This window comes from Melanerpes formicivorus, unplaced genomic scaffold (genome assembly GCF_026170545.1).
Source record: "Melanerpes formicivorus ecotype bairdi unplaced genomic scaffold, bMelFor1.0.p_v2 SCAF_45, whole genome shotgun sequence".
In the NCBI taxonomy this organism is placed as follows: domain Eukaryota; kingdom Metazoa; phylum Chordata; class Aves; order Piciformes; family Picidae; genus Melanerpes; species Melanerpes formicivorus.
The window spans coordinates 3,986,014-4,008,132 of record NW_027142397.1 but is presented as its reverse complement, the minus strand read 5'-3'; the positions used below and the strand labels follow the sequence as shown (position 1 = coordinate 4,008,132).

General features: G+C 56.2%; 1 protein-coding gene across 1 annotated transcript; it reads left to right on the top strand.

The window, feature by feature from the left end:
* The first annotated feature begins 15,033 nt into the window (after positions 1-15,033).
* Positions 15,034-19,279, top strand: CUNH1orf216 (chromosome unknown C1orf216 homolog). The gene is made up of 2 exons (XM_068159332.1): positions 15,034-15,305; positions 16,825-19,279. Exon 2 carries the CDS (start codon positions 16,841-16,843, stop codon positions 17,669-17,671), a length of 831 nt encoding a protein of 276 aa, XP_068015433.1. The 5' UTR covers positions 15,034-15,305; positions 16,825-16,840; the 3' UTR covers positions 17,672-19,279.
* The last annotated feature ends 2,840 nt before the right edge of the window (positions 19,280-22,119 follow it).

Here is a 22,119-nt window from a genome sequence, read left to right as displayed (position 1 = left end):
TCTGCACTGAGGGGTGAGTTCTGCTCCTTCAGCACAGAGCTACATTTGAAGCTATAGGATGAAGTGCAAGGGCTTGAAACTGAAGCAGAGTAGATTTAGGCTGGATGTCAGGAGGAAGCTCTTTGCAATGGGAGTGGTGAAATACTGAAACGGGTTCCCAGAGATGTGGTTGAGGCTCCATCCCTGGAAACAGTCAAAATCAGACTTGATGTGGCCCTGGGCAGCCTGATCTACTTGGAGATGTCCCTGCTGACTGCAGGGGAGGTGGACGAGATGACCTCTGAGGCTCTCTTCCAACCCGAGGCAATCTGCAGCTGCAAAATTCGGCGTCTCCTCTCGGTGCTGATCCTGCCACTAGAGAGCAGCAGCAGAATGCTCTTGCCCTAGCAAAAGGAGGACAGAAGAATGATTAAGGCTTCGACTGCTCTGACTCCAGGGGAAATTCTTAGTTTTCCATGCTCAATGGGCTTGCAAAGGATGAAATTAATGTAGACCTATAACTGCTGCTTTTTTAGCTGAGCATCAGAAGGTAGAGCAACTTTAGAAGGTTGGCTTTGCCTTAGTGGCCTTTCCTCAGCACCATGTCGCCACAACCATGATTTTTGTTTCACTTTCCCTTTAGAACATTCCCTTCAAAATATGTTTTGCTTGTTCCAGAGCCAAGAGTGAAACAAAACACAAAACCACAACAACATTGCTGGGCTTGGAGTGTTTGAATATTGAAATGCACAGAATGGGAAGATTCCTGTTCAGGGAAAATGTTTCCCCACCACAAGCTTTCAGGAGTTTCAGGGGCTGTGAAATGCTGCTAAGCACTGCCTCCACCCCCGGAATTGCTTTCAGGCGAGTGTGTTTCACGCTGAAAGAGCTAAGGTCTCGATGGCAGGAGGGCTGAACACGTGCTGAGATGCTGCTGCTTCTTGTGCCAGACTCCATCTACCCAGCAGGGCTGGGAGCTGTGGGTGGGGGCCTGACCCGTGTCTGCACTCCTGCCTGTCCATCTCAGCCCCCTGTCTGGCTCTTGCCGGGCTGCCCCCACCCCAGCTCCAGTCTGGCACCTTAACACAGCTCTGGCTTCTCATTTTCAGGTATCGATTCAGCTCATCCCTCCTGGCACTGAGAAAATGCTGCTGGGCTAAGGGGGAGGTCTGGGGCTGGTCAGGCTGCCTGGAATAGAGAAGTGGAAGCAAAGATGAGTGTCAGGGGAGGAATGAAGGTTCTCACACAGCCATGGGGCAGTGGTACACCTCACCCTGCACAGGAGCAGTCTCTGTGGGGCCATCCTGGGCTGAAGGAAGAGCTCCTTCCACTTCCCTCTAATCATATCCTGGGCTAACTCTGGGTGGTTACAGCTACGATTTGGAGATGGAAAAGTGGCTGCACCTTGGTAGGACACCAGGTTTCCGTCTGAGTGAGGCAGCTGCAGTAAATATACCTCTCTGTTCCTCACTTGCCCTTGCCCACACGACGGGCAAAAGGAACAAAGCCCTTCAGACCTCAGCTCCTGATCCTAGCCTGCAGCCCCCCCAGGAGCTTTGATGAGAGCAGCTCTGCTAAGTGGGGGATGTTACCTGCTGAGTGTGCAGAGAGAAGGAGCTCTCAGACAGGTACCTAAAGGACAGTGAAGACATTAAGAAGAACTGGTAAGCAGAGGGAGGGGGCCTTGGCTGGGTGTGAAAGGTTAACATTGCAGACACGTTTATAATCAGAGCCTTCACCACTGCTTGGCTCCTCGAGGGCTCAAGGCAGTCACTGAATTATGTTCTCCTGTGGAGTTTTTTTCCCCCCCCCTCCTTTTTGCCAAGAGACTGAAAGGGGGAGAGGAAAAAAAAAAGCCCAACCCACAACAAAACCCCAACAAAACTATTTGTTTGTCTTGTCTAATTTAATTTATGTTATTTATCAAGTAGACAGGCTATTTGAGAAACCAGATGGACCCAGGCTAAAATCATCTGTATTTCCAACACATGAAGAATTGTGTTGGACTGGACACATGAGGAGAAGGGTGCTGCATGTTTGGTGTGTGCTTATCACACCTCAGCTGTCCTGGGCCTTTAATCAGTTGTCCTGAACCCAACACGAGGGTTAAAGGGCAGAAAGATCCCCCCCAGGCACCCACCAAAAGTGTGGACAGGGAGGGTGTCTCCAAGAGCAGCCATGTCACAGTTATTTATCCTCTCTGGCTTTCAGCCACTCATTATCTGGTGCATCCCATCTCCAGGAGTGATGAATGGGGCTCAGCTTTGGGCCAGTGAGGAGGTCTCTGGCATGGGCTGGGTTTTGAAGCAGAGCAGGTGATGTATCCTCCCCTTTGGGCTCTCAAGGCCCCAGCACCACCTCCTTGGCTTCTTGGGATATGCCAAGGTGAGCATTACCAGGTTTCCTTTTACCTGAAGCCTGAAGGTGGGTTTTGAAGAGCCCTGTCATAGTTGAACACCAAACTGGGGGGAGAAAATGCCTTTTCCTTCCTCCCTGATTCCCAGCCCAGGGAGCCTGGATGGGGCACAGGGGTCTGATGATGTTTGGGATTTTTCCTGCTCATAGCTTCAAAGTTTTGCAGAGGCATCAAGGAGGGCACAGGGATGATGTGGTGCCACCACCCCGGGGTGAACCCTGGCAATGGAGGACAATGGAGGGGACGTTGTGCCCCACTTTGCCTTGGTCCCCCTGCACCCCATGGTCCCTGTGGGTCAAGGCCAGCAGAGCCACTGTCTCCAGGAGCCGTGCACATATCCTATGTGGGGCAGAGCCCTGCTCCCGACATCTGCTGGGCGTTTGTTTGCCTTGCTCCTGTTCCTGCCCTGCCTCCCCCCACCTCTTTCATCCTTCCATCTGCACTGGCCTAAAAATAGGGCCAGAGCTGGGCTTGATCTGCTCCTCCTTAGCTCTTCGTGACTTCCCTGAGCTCCCATTTGTGGCCTGGCAAGGAGGGAGCATGACCCTCTGGCGTCCCTTTCCTGCTGTAGGGTGAGTGATGCCTGTCCCTGCACCCCTGATTTTTGCTCCTGGTGGGCAAGGCCACAGCCACCAATCTCTGCTCCAAGCCCTGCTCCTGTACACCCAGCTCTGCATGGAGACACCCACAGCCCACCAGGAAGCCCATCTGGTGCTGGTGCCAGCCTCTCTCCTTCCACCCACCCAGCCATGTGCTGCCACCTCTCCATCCCTCCTGTTCCCAGCTTTGCCTGGTGCCTCTCTTTATCTCAGCCTTTTCACTCCAGATCTGCTTTGAATTTGTTCCCCTTTTCCCTAGCCCCATGAAAGCTGTTGCCATGAGCAGCTCCAGGGTTCCAATGGGTAGTGCTAGGGGTGCCCATGATCTGGGGGTCCCAATGGGCAGCTCTGGGGGTCTCTTAGCCTCCTGCTCCCCAGGTGGGCTCAGCCTGAGCTCCTCCCAGGTGTGCAGAAAGACAAGCATCACTTTGGCACTTCCCTGTGTTCTCCCCCTCATCCCCTTCCCCAAGTGGCTATGAATAAATCATTGTTTTATTACAGAGAAGCAGCTGCTTTTTTCCTTCTCTTTTCTTCTCTGCCACTCCTCCAGCCCCACGCCAGCCCTTTGGCACATGCTCGAACGCCAAAAGCCCCATTGAGGGCCCCTCAAGCATAGCAATTGATACACAGGGCTCCCCAAATCCCATTCAGCTCCTGCTTTTCTGCACGAGCAGCCTCTGAACAGCTCATTCACTGCTCTTTTTGTGCCCGGGGTTAAGTGGTTAAGTGTGTGGGGATCCCATAAAAGGCCTTTACTCCATGAAAGGCAATATTGACATTGTAATCACCAAAGAACTGTTTAGGCAGTCAATAGGGGGATGGAAGGGGGCAGCGATGGTGGGGGCTCAGCAGCGTGCCCCTCACCTCTCCCACTGATCCCCCCCCGGAGCAGCACTTTTGTGGGATTAATGTCCCCTCGGTGCCAGCTGCTGGGGGGGGCTGCAGGAGCCGGCGCTCTTTGTCTGGGTGTGGAGGAGCTTGGGGACAGCCCAGGCTCCTGGTGACCCATCGTGTCCCAGCATCCTGCATCCCAGTGCTCCCAGCACGCCCCCAGCAGGGATGTACCCTGGGATCGCAGGGATGTACCCCGGGATCCCAGGGCTGATCCTGCCCATCGGGGCCAGGAGGGATGCTGAGGGGCTTGGAGCATCTCTATGAGGAGGAAAGGCTGAGAGCCCTGAGGATGTTGAGCATGGAGAAGAGCAGCCCCAGGGGGGATCTGATCAATGCTCAGCAAGACCTGAAGCACCTGTGGGGGCCAAAGGGATTGGGTCAGACTCTTCTCAGAGGTGCCCAGTGACAGGGCAAGGGGCAATGAGCATAAACTGGAACCCAGGAGGTTCCATCTGAACAGGAGGAGAAACTTCTCTGGTGTGAGTGTGCTGGAGCCCTGGAGCAGACTGCCCAGAGAAGTTGTGGAGTCTTCTCTGCAGATACTCCAAAGCCACCTGGGCATTGGGATCCTGGACAAGCTTCTGTGGGTGCCCTGCTTTAGCAGGGGGGTTGGACTGGGTGATCTCCAGAGGTCTCTTAAGACCCCAGCCATGCTGGGATTTGGAAACCTGATGAGAGACAAGGCTTAACACCAGCCTTGGTAGTTAGACAATGGTTGGACTTGATGATCTTAAAAGCAAAACCAAAAACCCATTATGGATGTAGCTCTCAGCTCCAGGACAGCCTGAGCCACCTCATTTCCCTGATACCAGCTGGGACATGGGGGCTTGGTGCCCCAGGAAGTCCCTAGTGCCCTGGGATGTCTCTGGTGCCCCAGGATGACCCTGGTGCCCTGGAACGTCCCTGTGCCTGGCTACATCGTGGCTCTTCCCATCATCCCTCTTGGCACAGGCAGAACAACTGGAGCCCATGGCACTAGTAGCAGCGCTGGGCACAGCCCACGGCATCGCTGAGCCATCCACATCCCCGAGGGGTTTTGTTTTCCCTCTGGCTTGGCTCCCGCCTGGATTTTTCAAAGGCTGTGGAGCAGCCAGGGCCCTTCCTCCCCCAGCTGCAGCACATTTTTCAAATTAGTGTCTAAATGAAAGGATATTGTTGGTTCCTGTTCTGGGATGATAACCTCGGCGGCGGGGGGAATTTCACCCATGCAGAGAGAATTTGCCCCTCGCCGGGGTCCGTCTCGCCGGGACCCAAAACAGGCTGATGGGAACCGACCCGGCAGGAAGCTGGGGTTTATCTTGGCAAGCTGCTCTCCTTGCTGGAAAATCTGCTTTCTGACCTCAAAAATGTGCCACCGTTCCCTGTCTGGCACTGGGGCACCCGCGGCCAGTATCAGAGCTGAGGAGCAGCGGCTGCCAGCTGCCTGCTTGTGCCACCCCTGAGGAAAGGTGCTCCCAATGCACCCAAATGCCCACAGGAGTTCTGGGTTTGCTTCTTGCTTCCCATCGCAGCTCTCAGCCTGGGGGAACTTAAAACAGTCATAGAATCATGGAATGGTTTGGGTTGGAAGGGACCTTTAGAGTCATCTGCTACAAGCTCCCTGCACTCAGCTGGGGTGTCCCCAGCTAGAGCAGGTTGCTCAGGTGACAAAGGGTGATTCGAGCCTGACTTTCCCTTTGTCACTTCATCTTGCTGTGGAAAAGGAAGAAAGAGGAAGAAAAATGAACCCAGCCTTGGAATTTCTATTTTTATTTCTGAAATTAAATACAGAAAAGGTATTTTTATTCTATTTCTATTCAAAAGCAGAGGATTCCAGGCATAAGGGTTCTGTGATTCTGTGTGAAAATGTCCTTTTTCAGTTCAAAAGAGCTTTTTTCTTTTCTTGCTGTGGGGAGCCCACCTTGTGCTGAGCCACACCAGGGCTGGCACCTGGCTACCTCCCAGCAGTGGCAGCCCCAGCAGGTGCTGCTGGCACGATGCTCAGGGCACTGGGGATGGGCAGTGGAAGCCTCCCCACCACCAGACCCTGCTCGCACAATCACACAGTATAACACAGTGTAACTTTCACACAGTATAACTAACTAAGGTTGGAAGAGACCTCAAGAATCATCTAGTCCAACCTATCAACACAGACCCCATGACTAGACCATGGCACCAAGTGCCACATCCAATCCCCTCTTGAACACCTCCAGGGACGGTGACTCCACCACCTCCCTGGGCAGCACATTCCAATGACGAACGACTCGCTCAGTGAAGAACTTTCTCCTCACCTCGAGTCTAAACCTCCCCTGGTGCAGCTTGAGACTGTGTCCTCTTGTTCTGGTGCTGATTGCCTGGGAGAAGAGACCAACCCCTTCCTGGCTACAACCACCTTTCAGGTAGTTGTAGAGGGCAATGAGGTCACCCCTGAACCTCCATCACAGCATGGTAGGGGCAGGAAAGGACCTCTGGAGATCACTGAGTCCAACCCCACCAAGGCAGGCTCACCTAGAGAAGGTCACACAGAAACACATCCAGGTGTCTCTCCAGAGACACCAGCTCTCTGGGCAGCCTACTCCAGTGCTTCATCACCTTTAAATTAGAGAAGTTCCTCCTCATATATAGCTGGAACTTCCCATGTCCAAGTTTGTGCCTGTTACCCCTTGTCCTGCCACTGAGCACCACTGAAAACAGACTGGTCCCATCCTCCTGACACCCACCCTTGAAGTATTGATCAGCATTGATTAAATCCCCCCTCAGTCTCCTCTTTTCCAGACAGGACAGCCCCAATTCCCTCTGCTGTCATCAGAGAGATGTCCCAGTCCCCTCAGCATCTTTGCAGTCCTTTGCTGTACCCTCTTCATCCTTCTTGAACGGGGGCTTGCAGCAGTGCAGGCCACACCAACACCCTGAGCGCAGAGCCTGTCCCACCTGGCTGCAACGTGGCCAGCCCCTGAATCTTACACCCCCAGTTTTAATTTCTCCAGCCAGTTTTGCTGTGGTTGAATTTTCACAGATGTTTTGACTCGGTTTAGGTGAAGGGGAAGCTGAGATTGAAAAAAAAACAAAAAGCCCAACAAAACCACAACCCCAAAGTGTTCTTTGATTAGAGCTTGTTCAAAGTTCTCTGGAGGAGCAGTTCCCACCTCAGGAAATTCTGATGATGTGCCATCAAACGTTTAATTTCCATGAATGCGATGCAAGATGAATCCTTCAGGTTAGAATCTGCTGCAGTTATTGCTCAAAGCAGCTGAAGCCCAACCTCTGCTCCAAAATTGTGACAAAGGGATAAATTAAAGCATTTGAGGAATGTATCAGATTTGTGGCCAAGACTGAAATTTCCAAATCCTGTAGTTCTCTGCGTTATGAGGTCCAAATGTGAAGCCTTTCTGTTCCAGGACAAGTGTGCAGCAGTTGGAAGGTGCTTTGAGCTGGGCTGCTCTGTTGTCTGCAGGGCAGGAGGGGACAGTCCCATCGCTGTGGGACTGAGTGGTTGGGGACCAGCATGGGATGAGGATGGTGCTGCCCCAAGTGCTGGCACAGACTGTCCACAGCATAGGTCTTGTTGCACAAAACCTTCTGAATTGATTACCACGACCTTCTGAACTGATCACCACAACCTTCTGAACTGATTACCACAACCTTCTGAATTGATCACCACAACCTTCTGAACTGATCACCACAACCTTCTGAATTGATCAACATAACCTTCTGAACTGATCACCACAACCTTCTGAATCGATCAACATAACCTTCTGAACTGATCACCACAACCTTCTGAATTGATCATCATAACCTTCTGAACTGATCACCACAGCCTTCTGAATTGATCAACATAACCTTCTGAACTGATCACCACAGCCTTCTGAATTGATCAACATAACCTTCTGAACTGATCACCACAACCTTCTGAACTGATCACCACAGCCTTCTGAATTCCTCGCCACACCTTCCTAGGAGCAGGAGCTTGCTTTTCTGGGAGTGGTTGGGTTTTGGTGAGGGCAGGAGCACAGCCATTCCCAAACACACTCCAAGCAGCATCCCAGAACCTGTGGGCACCAGTGCCCTCGTATCATTTTGCAAGCTGAGAGCTCCTGCAACTGATGGCTGGGTCTGCCTTGGCCAGGGACAGCCCAGAAATGTGCAGGGCTCAGAGGCTGGTGGGTGCCCACCCACCATCATTTCCATCAGATGATGGAGAGATTTCCTGGAGTGTCACTACCCTGGCACAGCTGATGGCCAGAGGTCAGAGGAAAACCCACAGGATGAGATGGACAGGGATTGTTGTCCCCAGACCCTCACAGATGGACAAATCCAGCCAGTGGTGAACCTCCCTCCCTTGCAGCTGGGCTAGAGATGTGGCCCCTGGCTGGAGCAGATTTGGAGACCCCAAGGTAGTGATGTCCTGCAGCACAGGGAGGTGACAGCAAGGGGTAAGCCACCCAGAGCCACCAGTGGAGCTGTGGGCCCCTGTTCCTCCCCCTTCCTCCCCCATTTCCCAAACAATTTCCTCATCAGGCCATTCTGTCTGGAGCTTATTAGTGATTCACAGGCCAAGAGGAAATGGTGACTTTTGGGTCCTGCTCTGATGGGAGGGGTGGAGCTGGCGTCCCCTTTTGTAACTCATCAGCAGATAAAGCCCAGAGGAGCTTCACTCCACTGGCAGAACACAGCTCCTGAACCATCATAAACCTCTGCTGGGAGTTAGGAAAGCAGAGGAGGGAGGCAGGGGAAGGAGGCAGGGGAAGGAGGCAGAGGATGGAGATGCACTCTGCCCCCTTTCCCTGCCCTTGAGTGGTCTTTTCCCCAGAAAATCCCATGGGAAATGCAGACCATGGGGTGCTGGGTGTGAGGGCACTGGAGGACAGGGATGGGGATGGAGATGGAGATGGATATGGTGGAGATGAGGATGGGGATGAAGGTGGATTAGGGCCAGGCTGGCAGCAATGCTTAGCTCCCATTAACCTGTCAAGGCTGGTGGCTTTGTGGTCCCCTCCCTGAAGAGCAGTGAGCAGCACTTGTACAGCCTGGGGCTGCTTTTCTTTCCTTCAGCTGACCAAGATCTATGAAGACCATGGGATTTAAATGTTGTGAGGCCACAAGGACAAACTCTTTAGAGCACCATCCTCCTCCCACAGGACCCACCAGCACTCCTGACAGGTTCTTCAGCCCCAGCCTTCAGACACTGGGCAATGTGATGGTCCCAGTGGCTTCTGTTCCCACCAGCAACGTTGGACCTGAAGCCTCAGCCGTGTGAAGCCCCTCACAACCAGGGATGTGGCACGGAGCCACTGGGCCACAGCATTCCCCATGGCCCTATCTTTGCCCAACTGTCCTGGGCCCAAACTTACGCCCCAATTTCAGCCCAGATTTCTGCTGGGTGCTGGGAGAGCTGTCCTCACCCAGCCACCGGCTCCCCCATTGCCCCCCGGTATTTACTGGAATGTGTTTGCAATTAGCCTGCAGTGAGTGGTGGTGGCCGAGCAGCGAATGGGGCACCGGGGCTCAAGGGGGCAGCAGGCTGCAGGGGGCAGCGGGGCGCAGGGAGCTGCGGGGAGGCACAGGGGGGCAGCGAGGGCAGCGAGGCACCAGGGGGCAGCGAGGCACAGGGGGGCAGCGAGGCACGGGGGGCAGCGAGGCACAGGGGGGCAGCGAGGGCAGCGAGGCACCAGGGGGCAGCGAGGCACAGGGGGGCAGCGAGACACAGGGGGGCAGCAGGGAGCAGCGAGGCACCAGGGGGCAGCGAGGCACAGGGGGGCAGCGAGGCACCGGGGGGCAGCGAGGCACAGGGGGGCAGCGAGGCACGGGGGGCAGCGAGGGCAGCGAGGCTCAAGGGGGCAGCGAGGCACGGGGGGGCAGCGAGGCACGGGGGGGCAGCGAGGCACAGGGGGGCAGCGAGGGCAGCGAGGCACGGGGGGCAGCGAGGGCAGCGAGGCACAGGGGGGCAGCGAGGCACGGGGGGGCAGCGAGGCACAGGGGGGCAGCGAGGGCAGCGAGGCACGGGGGGCAGCGAGGGCAGTGAGGCACCAGGGGGCAGCGAGGTACGGGGGGGCAGCGAGGCACAGGGGGGCAGCGAGGCACAGGGGGGCAGTCTGCTGTTTACTTTAATTTCTCCGGGAGCTTTTTGGGAGATTTCCCTGCTCCGTTATTAAACTCAGATGAGCGGGGGGGCGAGGGGGCGAGGTTGGGTCGCATGTGGTTCAGGGCACTTTGTGCTTTCGTAATTTTGTCGTCTTCTCGTCTTCTTATTTTTTTGTTTAGTGTTTCACCCTTAACTCTTTCAGGACAGGTTGCTCATCCCAGCACTGGGGTCCTAAGCTGAGCCAGCCGGTAGGGTGGTGGCTCCTGAGTGAGCTGTGTGCCAGGTGGGCTGCTGCCAGGATGCTCCTGGCCATGGAAGGTGCACAGCTGATCCCATCCCAGCATCACTGCGTGGCTGAACATGGCCCCACAAGGGGTCCTGCCCAGCTCCCTGCCCAGGCTGAACATGCCCACACAAGGGGTCCTGCCCAGCTCCCTGCTCAGGCTGGTGCCCCATGCAGGACAGGGCAGGAGATGAGAACCAAAGGGCGTCTGGAAAGGGGAAGAATGTGGAAATCTCCCAAAGAAACGTTTCATTTCCTTTAGTGCTGCAGGCTCCAGCCCACACCCTGCCCTGCACGCAGCCTCTCCATGCACCAGGGCTCCCTTATTCTCCCAGCCCAAGCACTGGTGTGCTCGCAGTGGGTGTGAATCGGGTGTGCTATGGGTGTGCGCACTGCACGCAGTGGGTGTGAATCGGGTGTGCTATGGGTGTGCGCACTGCACGCAGTGGGTGTGAATCGGGTGCGCTATGGGTGTGCACACTGCACGCAGTGGGTGTGAATCGGGTGTGCTGTGGGTGTGCACACTGCACGCAGTGGGTGTGAATCGGGTGTGCTATGGGTGTGCGCACTGCACGCAGTGGGTGTGAATCGGGTGTGCTATGGGTGTGCGCACTGCACGCAGTGGGTGTGAATCGGGTGCGCTATGGGTGTGCACACTGCACGCAGTGGGTGTGAATCGGGTGTGCTGTGGGTGTGCACACTGCACGCAGTGGGTGTGAATCGGGTGTGCTATGGGTGTGCGCACTGCACGCAGTGGGTGTGAATCGGGTGTGCTATGGGTGTGCACACTGCACGCAGTGGGTGTGAATCGGGTGTGCTATGGGTGTGCACACTGCACGCAGTGGGTGTGAATCGGGTGTGCTATGGGTGTGCGCACTGCACGCAGTGGGTGTGAATCGGGTGTGCTATGGGTGTGCACACTGCACGCAGTGGGTGTGAATCGGGTGTGCTGTGGGTGTGCACACTGCACGCAGTGGGTGTGAATCGGGTGTGCTGTGGGTGTGCGCACTGCACGCAGTGGGTGTGAATCGGGTGTGCTGTGGGTGTGCACACTGCATGCAGTGGGTGTGAATCGGGTGTGCTGTGGGTGTGCGCACTGCACGCAGTGGGTGTGAATCGGGTGTGCTATGGGTGTGCGCACTGCACGCAGTGGGTGTGAATCGGGTGTGCTATGGGTGTGCACACTGCATGCAGTGGGTGTGAATCGGGTGTGCTGTGGGTGTGCGCACTGCACGCAGTGGGTGTGAATCGGGTGTGCTGTGGGTGTGCACACTGCACGCAGTGGGTGTGAATCGGGTGTGCTATGGGTGTGCACACTGCACGCAGTGGGTGTGAATCGGGTCTGCTGTGGGTGTGCGCACTGCACGCAGTGGGTGTGAATCGGGTGTGCTATGGGTGTGCACACTGCATGCAGTGGGTGTGAATCGGGTGTGCTGTGGGTGTGCACACTGCATGCAGTGGGTGTGAATCGGGTGTGCTGTGGGTGTGCACACTGCACGCAGTGGGTGTGAATCGGGTGTGCTATGGGTGTGCACACTGCATGCAGTGGGTGTGAATCGGGTGTGCTATGGGTGTGCACACTGCATGCAGTGGGTGTGAATCGGGTGTGCTATGGATGTGCACACTGCATGCAGTGGGTGTGCAGTGGGCATGCACTGCACATGTCCCCTGGGCAGAAGGGCTGGAAGCAGAACTGGGGCCCAGCAACACTAGCACTCACCTGCTCCTGCGTTCCACAGCTCCCCAGCAAGGCTGTGGGGTCCTTGCCCTTGGCTGATGCTGAAGGCTGTTTTCCCCTCCCTCTGCCATCCCAGTCCATGCTGGTGGGACTGGACACAACCATGCATGTGCCCATTACCCTGCAGGAACTGCAGCCCCTCACCCCTCCCTCACTGGGTAGCTTTGAGCTCCTTGTGTCTCTCCTCCCTGACAGAGATTGGGCACCCAGCACTGTGTCCATGGCATGAGGCTGATGTCAGGAGGGCACAGGGCTGAGTGTGAAGACTCCTTCTGGGACCAATTTTGTTCAAAGCTCATGGCAGGCTGCATCTTACATCACTTAGCAGGACACAGCAGATGAGCAGCAGCCGGCAGCCTGCAGCCTGCTCTGAGCACCGATCAGAGGCTGTGTTTAAAGGATGATTTCTACCATGGCCAGGGCCAGGTCTCTCTTGGTGCAAGGTCCCAATGGTCATGGAAGCCACCTGAGTGCAAGGAGGGACTCACAGCTAGGACAGATGCTGGGCCCAGAGCAAGGATGATGCATCCAAGGTCCCATGGACCTGCTTTGTTGGACAAACCTAGTGCCAGTGCCTTCTGGAGTGGCTCTGTGGGGGTCACCATAGTATTCTTCTTCTCTCTAAGCCCTGTGGTGCACTGTGCTCATCTCACCCAGCTCACCCAGCTCTGAAACCCCAGCACATCAGGTCCTGTGCTCTGTCTTCTTAAAGGATTTTTAATTTCCTGCAGGGAGAGCTTTTAATTTATTTCTGGAACAAAGTGGGGGAAGAGGAGGGGAAGATGACAGTAAAGCTGAGAGAGGAGCAAACCCAGCTCCTACCCCACCAGCCAAACTTCAGATGAACTTCCAGCTTCCTTCTGCTTGCTGAGATCCAAACCGGTGCTGAAAAAGGTCTGTGTCAGCTGTGCCTCCTCCCGGTAAACCTGAGAAGGTTCCTGAAGGGATGAGACCTTCTCCTTCCTCTCAGTGACAAATAATTTGCTTTGCTTGGAGTTCAGGCTCCGAATGGGAGTAAGACACAGCCCAGCACTCCAAGCCAAGGCTCAGCCCAAGGCAGAGCTGAGCCCATTGTTCCTCTGAGCTCTTTTTCCTTTCCTGCCCATTCCCAGTCCTGTCTGGGTTGGTTTCTGCCTTTCCTGTGTGACGGGAAGGTTTTGTTTCTTTCATCTCAGGCTTTCCTAGGAGCAGTGCTGCGGCACAAGTGTCCTACTTACAGCTCTTGGTCCTACCCCACCAATTTCTCCTCGATGGAGGTGTCAAAGCCTTTGGGGCTGGAGCAGCCCGGAGCAAGAGAAGCTGCCTGGGGGACTGTCAGGCAGATGGAAAGTTAAAAGACTTTATTTGTCACTCATGAGTGTTGCTCCTCTGCTCTCAACCCCTGCAATGTCGTGGGGGAATGTCTACTTGTGGGGTTTCTGCCCCAGGTCCACCTCCAGCAGTCCAGAGCTTTGGAAAGGATCTTCATCCAGCCTTAAAGCACTTTCATGCCCTCCTTCTCTTCCTCTGGGAGAGGTGGGATGCCTTGAGCCCTGGTTTTGGATGGGGTGGGCTTGGGCTGCAAAGCCTCTGGCATGATGGCACTGTGCTCATGCCATGTCTCTCCCAGAGCTCCCACGGGATGCTGGTGAAGGTCTCTTTGGGGGGACCCAGCAGGAGATCACCTCTCAGGACAGCTCTGTGGGTAAGAGGGAAGGGGGGTGGGATTCTTCAGCACCAGCCTGGCCACCATGCAATACATCTTCCCTGCCCACCCCCCAGCACAGCCCCCAGCCCAACAAAGCCTCTTTATCTCCTGAAACACTCATGGTGCTTCATGTGACCCCCCCATGCCAGCCCAGCACTCGTGGGAGCTGTTTGATGTTGCTCAGCCTTTTCCTTTCCCAGCCCATGGACACCCCAGCCCTGGATGAGGAGAATAAAGACCCCATTGAGTGTGTGGGACCCACTGTCCTCCTTGTCCCCACAGGGATCTGCTGAGGCTCACGGGACCCACAGGGCAGGCACTGGGAAAGAGTCAGCATGTCCCAAACCTGGCCACAATGCCCATGGTAGGATGCATTCAGCATGGTTCCCATCCCATGTCAGGGCTGTGGGTTGTGAGAAGCTCCAACCTGTGGCCCTCTGCCCCCTTCTCCCTGGCCAGGCTGACACAGGTGGGAATTTTCCCATTTCCTCCAGGAGGAAGTTCCTGTGGGATGCTATAGATGCTTGTAGATACAAGGGCATGTCATACATGGTATATCTCTGGGGGTGCTGGCTGACAGCGTCTGAAGATGATACAGAGTGTGCCCAAGTGGCCAAGCAGGCCAGTGACATCCTGACCTGGATCAGGAATAGTGTGAGCAGCAGGACCAGGGCACACTGAAGTCACTGGATTCAGATACTGGGTTCAGGTTTGGGCTCCTCACTCCTAGAAGGACATTGAGGGGTTGGAGTGTGTCCACAGAAGGGCAACAAAGCTGGGGAAGGATCTGGAGAACAGGGCTGGTGAGGAGCAGCTGAGGGAACTGAGGTTGTTTGGCCTGGAGAAAAGCAGGCTGAAGGGAGACCTTCTGGCTCTCTCTACAAATCCCTGAGAGGAGGTTGGAGTGAGGTGGGAGTTGGTCTCTTTTCCCAAGTAACAAGCAATAGGACAAGGGAAAATGGCCTCAAGTTGCACCAGGAGAGGTTTAAGTTGGACATCAATAACAATTTCTTTCCTGTAAGAGTGGTCAGGCATTGGAACAGGCTGCCCAGGGAGGTGTTGAATCCCCACCCCTGAGGTGTTTCAAAGCTGCAGAGATGTGGTGCTGAGGAACATGGCTTAGCACCAGATCTGGCAGAGTTAGAGAACAGTTGGACTTGCTGATCTTTAAGAGCTCTTCCAACCAAAATAATTCTGTGGTTCTATGAGATGTGGTGCTGAGGGACACAGTGTAGTGCTGGCTTAATGGTTGGACTTCAGCATCATCAAGGGCTTCCCCACTCCAAATGATTCCATGACTTGCTGAGTCAGTGACAAATACAGATGTAGATATAGACAGCAATAGAGATAGAGGATATAGGATGTAGGATAGAGATAGATGGAGGGCCAGAAAAACGGATGGAGAGACAGCCAGACGCACCCCCCTCCAAGCACCGCCGGTCGGTGCAGCCGCAGCAGGCAGCTCCGGGAGCCGCCCGGCTGCCCCCCCTGCCCATCCCCGTGTCCCTCCCGCCTATCCCGGTCCCCCCCCGGCGCAGCCCGGAGCCCTCGGAAGTGCTGCCGTGACACCTCCCCCCGTGAGCCGCTTCCGCTCCCACCCGTGGCGGCGGCGGCGGCAGCAGGGACGGGACCGAGCCCCGGGGCCGCGGTGAGTGCTCGCGGCCGGGCCCGGGCTGCGCTCGGGGGTCGCAGCCGCCGCCCCGGCTCCCGCCTGTGTCCCGGCGCAATGCGGCTGCGGCGGGAGGGGCCTGGCGCTGGTTCCCGCGGGTGTGGGGGGCTCTGCGGGTGCCGGGGGTGTTCCTCGGTTCGTCCCCATCACCGGTTCCGGGGCTGCGGGCACGGATCTGCCCTGGCGCATCCACCCGTGCGGCGGCGGGGCCGGGAGCACCTCCCGGGCAGCGCTGGGAGCTGCTGGAGGGGGGAGGAGGGGGCGGCGGTGCGCCGTCCGCGGGGGACCAGGCTCCGGGGTGGAGGTTCCAGGTTTTCGGGGGTGTCCCAGTCTTTGGGGGGGTCCCAGCTCTTGGGGGAGGTTCCAGATCTTCGGGGGACGTCTCAGGCCTTGAGAGAAGTCCCAGCTTTTAGAGGTGTTCCAGATCTTTGGGGAGGGGAGGTGGGGGAGCTCATTTTCGGGGGGTTCCAGCCTTTGGGAGAGTCCCAACCTTTGGGGGATCTCAGTTTTTGGGAAGGTTCTAGTCTTAGGAGATTGGGAGGGGGAGCCTTTGAAAGGATTCTAGGTATTCAGGGGGTCCTAGCCTTTGCGAGGTCTCAGGTCTCTTGAGGGTCCCAGGCTCTTGGGGATCGGGGGGCAGGGGGGTCCCCAGCCTTCGGGGAGCAAGGACGGGGTCAGCCCTACACGGACTCTCTCCCTTCTCTCTCTGGTGCCAACCTTGCCTTTGCAAACGAACAGGTCTGAGCTGTCCAGCCCTGGGCACAGTGCACACTGCAGGGCATCACCAGCCCAGGGGGCCAGAGCTGTAGGGTCCATAACAGAGGTGGTGGCACCAGGGTTGTACCACATCATGATGCATCTTCACGGCTCTTTCCATTCTTGTGCCACACACCCCAAGCTGTGCACGCTGCACCCTGGGCCCCTCCTGCCTCTGTGCTGCTTCCCAGGGTGAACCCAGGACACTCAATGATGGGTTTTCCTTCATGTGATTCTTGTGAGCGTGGCCTCGCTGGGAGCGCTTGGAGACCAGCCCTCGCTGCCAGTGACCCAGCGAGAAATGCTGGGTTAGCTTTGTTCTGGTCCTGTCTGCTCCCAGTCCTGTGGAGAAGGAAGCAGCCAAGTGGGGTTAAGTGGTTTGGGTGCTGGTGGAGACCAGACCTGACCAACAGCCCAGGATGGGGACGGTGGCAGAGTTTGTGCAGAGCAGTAATTTGGGGCTGGTGGAGGTTTGCTTGGAAGAAGTTTCTTTTCATAGATTCATAAAGTCACTAAGGTTGGAAAAGACCTCTAAGATCATCACATCCAACCTTCCAACCAACACCCCTGTGGCCACTAGACCATGTCTCAAAGTGCCACATGTGCTAATGTATTTTTTTTAACACCTGCAACGGCAATAAAATAAAATCAGAGAGTATTTTCTCTGCCTGTGGCTGCCCAGAGTTCTGGTTGTGGCAGGCTGGTGCCCCACAGGCACATTATGCCTCTGTGTCTCTTGCAGGCAGGAGACCAGCGAGATGTTTGCCATCTGCCCGCCCGGTGCCCGTGCCAATGCCCCGTTCCGGCAGGGCCAGGGGGTCCCGGCGCTGGGCACGGCCATCCCGGAGCCTGGGCAGGACTCCAACTCCAACTTCGTGGGAGAGGTGTGTGACAGCAACGAGAACTGGAGCCGGCCAGCGCCGGGGACCCTGCTGGAGGAGGGCTGCAGCCGGAGCGAAAACACCACAAATCCACCCCATAATCTGCTGTCATTAACGCAGAGACAGATGGGCCAGGGCCGGCTTAGAGACGCCGCCCCGAGCCCGGGTGCCACCCGCCTGTGTCTGCCCGAGCCGGGGCTGCGCAGCCCCCCCGAGGGAGCGGAGGTCAGCGGGGCTGGGAGCCAAAACCCTCTCAGCGAGGAGCCAGCCGTGGGGTACAGCAAGCCGCCCAGCTCCCCCGTGGAGGACAACGGCTACGCCAGCAGCTCCCTCAGCATCGACAGCCCCGACAGTGCCTGCGGCAGCTCCTGGGACCCTTCTGCCGCTGCGCCCCTCCCCGGCAGCCCACCCCCGCCGGGGATGACCGAGTCTGAGCCGGGGACCTTCTTCCCAGTGCTGGCAGAGGCCATGCAGCATCTGCAGGACAAGGAGCGCTTCAAGGAGCAGGAGAAGGAGAAGCACCACATCCAGTTGGTGATGTACCGGCGCCTGGCCCTGCTGCGCTGGATCCATGGCCTCCAGCAGCGAGTGGTGGAGCAGCAGAACCGGCTGCAGGAGAGCTTCGACACCATCCTGGACAACCGCAAGGAGCTGATCCGCTGCATGCAGCACGGCCCTCTGTGCCCTGCTGCCACCCCCAGCCCCTGAGATGCCACTGGTGCTGCCCCAGCCCAGCCGTTGCCCTCCCGTGGCGCAGGGCTGCCTGGTGGTGTCACTGTACCATACACTGGTGCAGAGCACTCACTGGGCATCCTGGGTGCCCACCCTGTCCTTCCCATGCCTCTCCATCATTGCTGCAAGTCCCCAGAGCCTTCATCTTGGTTTTCCCTCTGCGCAGGAGCTTGTCCCTGCTCCATGTCCTGCTGGGCTGGGGACTGTGGGATGTTGGGTTAGGTAGACCTCAGGGGCTCAGGGTTTGCTGAGCTTGATGGGGACCGAGCTCATCTCTTAAATCTCATTTATGGTCCTTTGTGTGAGCCTGCCTGAGCCACACATGTGCCAGGCTGGGTGAGATCCTCGTGCAGGAGCCTGGCAACGAGGGCCTTGGGGCAGTGAAGCTTTTAATAATTGTGCCTGGGCAAAGCTCTTCAGCATGTGCTCGGGCACAAGCTCACTCCATCCCTCACGTCGTGCCCACACCAGCAGAACCCAGCCACCCCCGGCCACGGCTGGTGCTTTCGGTGAGCAGGGTGCGCTGAGCTGCCCCAGGGACTCGCCCCACTGCACCGGGTGAAAGCTGTGCAGATAAGATCTGAACTCACAGAGAGGTGGAGGGAGAGAGAAGGAAAGAAAAAAACCAACCTCCCCAAAACCAACCAGTTGTTCTGAGAAGTGACCTCAGAATGCTTGCATTGAAATGTCAACAGATTCAAATCCAATCCATGGTCTGTAGATTCAGGGTTAGGCTTCATCAGGGTTTCCCCTCACAGCCAGTGTGTGCCGTGCAGGTCTGTCGGTGCAGGAGCTGCTGCAGCACGGTGCCTGATCAGGAGGCTGCAGGCTCCTGCTGGTGGTGTTTCTGTTCCTTTATCACTGGAAAGCAAAGGGTATTTTTTTCCTCTTCCAGGTTTTCTCCAGCATGCCAACAGCAGTCCTCTCAAAGAGGGGTTAAAAAGGAGGTGCTGTGTGTGCCTGCTGCCTTGTGCTGTTCATCTGAGTGTGTTCTGTGGAAGGAGCAGCACTGGGGTGGTTTTGCTGCAAGTGAGGGCTCAGCCAGGAGGGGACCATGCTCCTTGTCGTCTCCAGGGTCACTCTGCAAAGCCACACACCCTGGAAAAGGAGAATCCTGAGAGGTTTCAGAACTGCTCTTCTTCCTGCCATTAGAGAAGCAGAGCTGGGAGGCAGCTATGACTTCAGCAGGACCTTGCTCTGGTGACAGAGGGCAGCACCTAGATGGACAGATGGACATGCAGCTGGTAGCCTGGACACCTCCAAGCCTCCACTGACCATTAGAAGTTCCTGCACCACGGATAAACAACCATGGCCAAGCCCACCAATGCCCCATGGGCCAGGGGCTGGGCTGAGCCTCCTCCACCCACGGGTAAAAGCTGGATCTCTGCAGAACTGGCTGCTAGAAAGGACATTCTGGTGGTCACCCTGTGACCAGGGCTTACCCCAGGCAGTGTCCCTGCAAGCTCTTGCTGCCTCATCACCCTCCCGCTTGCCATGCTGGTGCCCAGTGCCTGCTGCCTGTCTCATATCCCAGCCGTGATTGTGGGCATGTTGCACACCTTAATAAAAGCCTTGGAGGTGAAAGAGCTGAGCCCAGGGTGGATTTGTTCTTTTATTGCCCTTCCCAAGCCTGCCAGGCATGCAGTGGGTCCTTGCTGGGAGCATCCACCCTGTGGTCACTGCAGGTGGGTGGCAGGTTGAGGGTCCTGGCACCCTTCTCCCACCCCTAGGCACTCACCACTGACCCAAGCCTGGCAGTTGATCCATGCTTAACTTAAAACCCTTTTTGCTTTTAAAATCTCCAGTGTCTCACTGCTCTGCTCTGTCCCCAGAGCTATGGGGCAGTGGGTGGTGGGGAGCTGGTGCTGGGGTGCAGCATGGGTCCAGGGTTTACCCTCTGCCCTGGGAGAACCTGGCTGGAACCAGGGGGACTGGATTCCCCAGGCACCCCCCCGCCCTGCCCTGCAGCCCTGGCTGGTCAGGAGGGCTTGGGGGCAGCTTGGGAAGGGCTGGAGGGGCAGCTTGGGGAGGGCTGGGGGGCAGCTCAGGGCAGATGGAGATGGCAGATAAAAACACCTGAGTATTGACCCAAAGGTGACTTTGCCTCAGGCCTTGCAGAGATTAACTTGAGATGAAAAACCGAAGCTGCAGCAGTCTTTGAACCTTCCTTCACCTTTTTTTTTATCCTCCCCCCTCCCTCCTTCTCCTTTACAGCCTCCAAATCTGTGGGAATTCAGGGATGCAACAGCCCCTTTTACAGACATAATTCATGAAGGGTGAAGAGGCTGCATTTTTTTCGAGCCTTGTACGTGCCCTGGGCTAGCAGGAGGTTTGTCCCCAGCCCTCCTTGGGTTCGTTAGGACGTGCAGGTTCATTAGGACACGCACGTCCTAGGCTTTCCCCTTCTCCAGCCCGGCCGCTGCCCACGGAGCACGCACTCTGGAGCAGGTTTAGGGCAACGTGAGACCTCCCAGCCCCGCAGAGACCCAGAGATTCTCTGTTTATCTTGGTCAAATGCTTTGCACAAATAATTATTTCCAAGGTAAATACTGTGAAAATCCAGATTATTTGCTCAAGAAATGAAAGAATAACTGCGGGAGGACATCAAAGGGGAGGATCTGCTCCACAAGCAGGAGGCTTCCCCCTCGGATATTGGGACACCCTCCCCCCCCCCCCCCCCCCGCCCCCATGCTTTTGCCCCCAGAGCTGGTTTGAGATGGCCAGGCCTGATTTGCAAAACCGACTTCAGACAGAGCTTCTTCCAGCCCCAGCCCCACTGCCCAAAAGAGATTTGGGAATTAATTAAAATCCTGACCAACTGCAGGGGGAAAAACAATAAAGAGAGAAAAAGCTGCAAGGCTGAGCCTGGGCCAGCTTGGGGGGAGCCAAGATCACACTCAAGCCCCCAGGCACTTGCACCCCAGGGGGCTGGAACTCTGCACCCAGCACTTAGCTCTTGTGGGTGTGGATCCAGCCTCATGCAGGATGGGTGCAATGGGCAGGCACCAGCTTGGACAGGGATGTGCCTGGGGACCACTCTGAGGACATCTCCATCCCCTAGGGTTGCCAACCCTTAGTAAAAGCAGGGATGGATTCTTGGCTCACAGCTCTTTGGGGCTCAGAGGAGATGCTTTGGCTCTGAAAGCTCCCAGGTCAGGGGAAGGACTGAGCATTGCATCAGACTCTGGTTGAAGCCATTACCAATACCTAAAGGCTGAGTGGCAAAAGGATGGGGCCAGGCTCTTCTTGGAGGTGCCCTGCAGCAGGACAAGAGGAGATGAGCACAAACTGGAACCCAGGAGGTTTCAACTGAACAGGAGCAGAAACTTCTTTGGTGTGAGGGTGCTGGAGCCCTGGAGCAGGCTGCCCAGAGAGATTGTGGAGTTTCCTTCTCTGGAGAGATTCCAAACCCCCCCGGCCATTGTGACCCTGGGCAGGCTGCTGTGGGTGCCCCTGCTTTAGCAGGGGGGTTGGACTGGCTGACCCTCAGAGTCTCTTCCAACTTTCCCCGTGGTGGGATGGGGACTGGGTGATAATGAGGGGCTGTGGAGAAGCAGGGAGCCATGGTGGGGCTGGGGCTCACACATGAAGGCTTCCCTGGCATGCAGGGAAAAAGGAGCTGCAGACCCCAGGGCATGAGGCTGAATTTCCATGAGCAGCAGACAGGGCCCTTTGTTTTTAAGGTCTCCTCTGGAAGTTTGTTGTTATTATGATATGAAATCCCTGTAACACTGGGCTGGTTTTACTGCACTGAGCAAGATTTGGCAGACTTTGCCTTTCTTTGGAGGTTAAAATAAGACCATTAAAAAAAAAAAAAGTAAATAAATCAAGTTATTTATTGAAGCTTTGGAGGGCAATATTCTACCTTGTAATTGGAATCCATTCTAACTCCTTCCAGTATTTGGTGGGCTTAAAAAAGAAGTCTTTAAAAATAGAATGGAATGATGTGATAACTGCTGCCATGGAAGTGCAGAAGAAAATTAACCACCTTGGGCCATTAGCATCCAGTGATCTAGACTGGGACACAGGTAAAGCATCCTGGGATCCCCTATTTATTGTGTCCTGGAGACTTCCACAGCTCCTGTGCTTGGTTTATAGCAGGAAAAGGCTTTCCCCTGCTCTTGGCTGGCAAGTTGAGCCCAGCCAGCGCTGCTGCCCTTGCCCTGAACGTTGTACCTAGCGTGGCAAGGGGCTCCACACCCCTGGGCAGCCCCAGGGTCTTACCACCGCTGTCCCTCCCCAGTGCACAGAGGCTGTCCAGAGAGATGATGTCAACCCTTATAGGATCCATATGTGGTGCTGTGCTGAGAGCACCTGCTGCTGGCTGGGAGGTCCAGGAGGGTGGTGGGGAGTAGAGGGACTCTATCCTCTCTGCACCCTGGGCAGGGCTCTGCCATCGCACCTCTGGGCATTGGAGTCAGGCA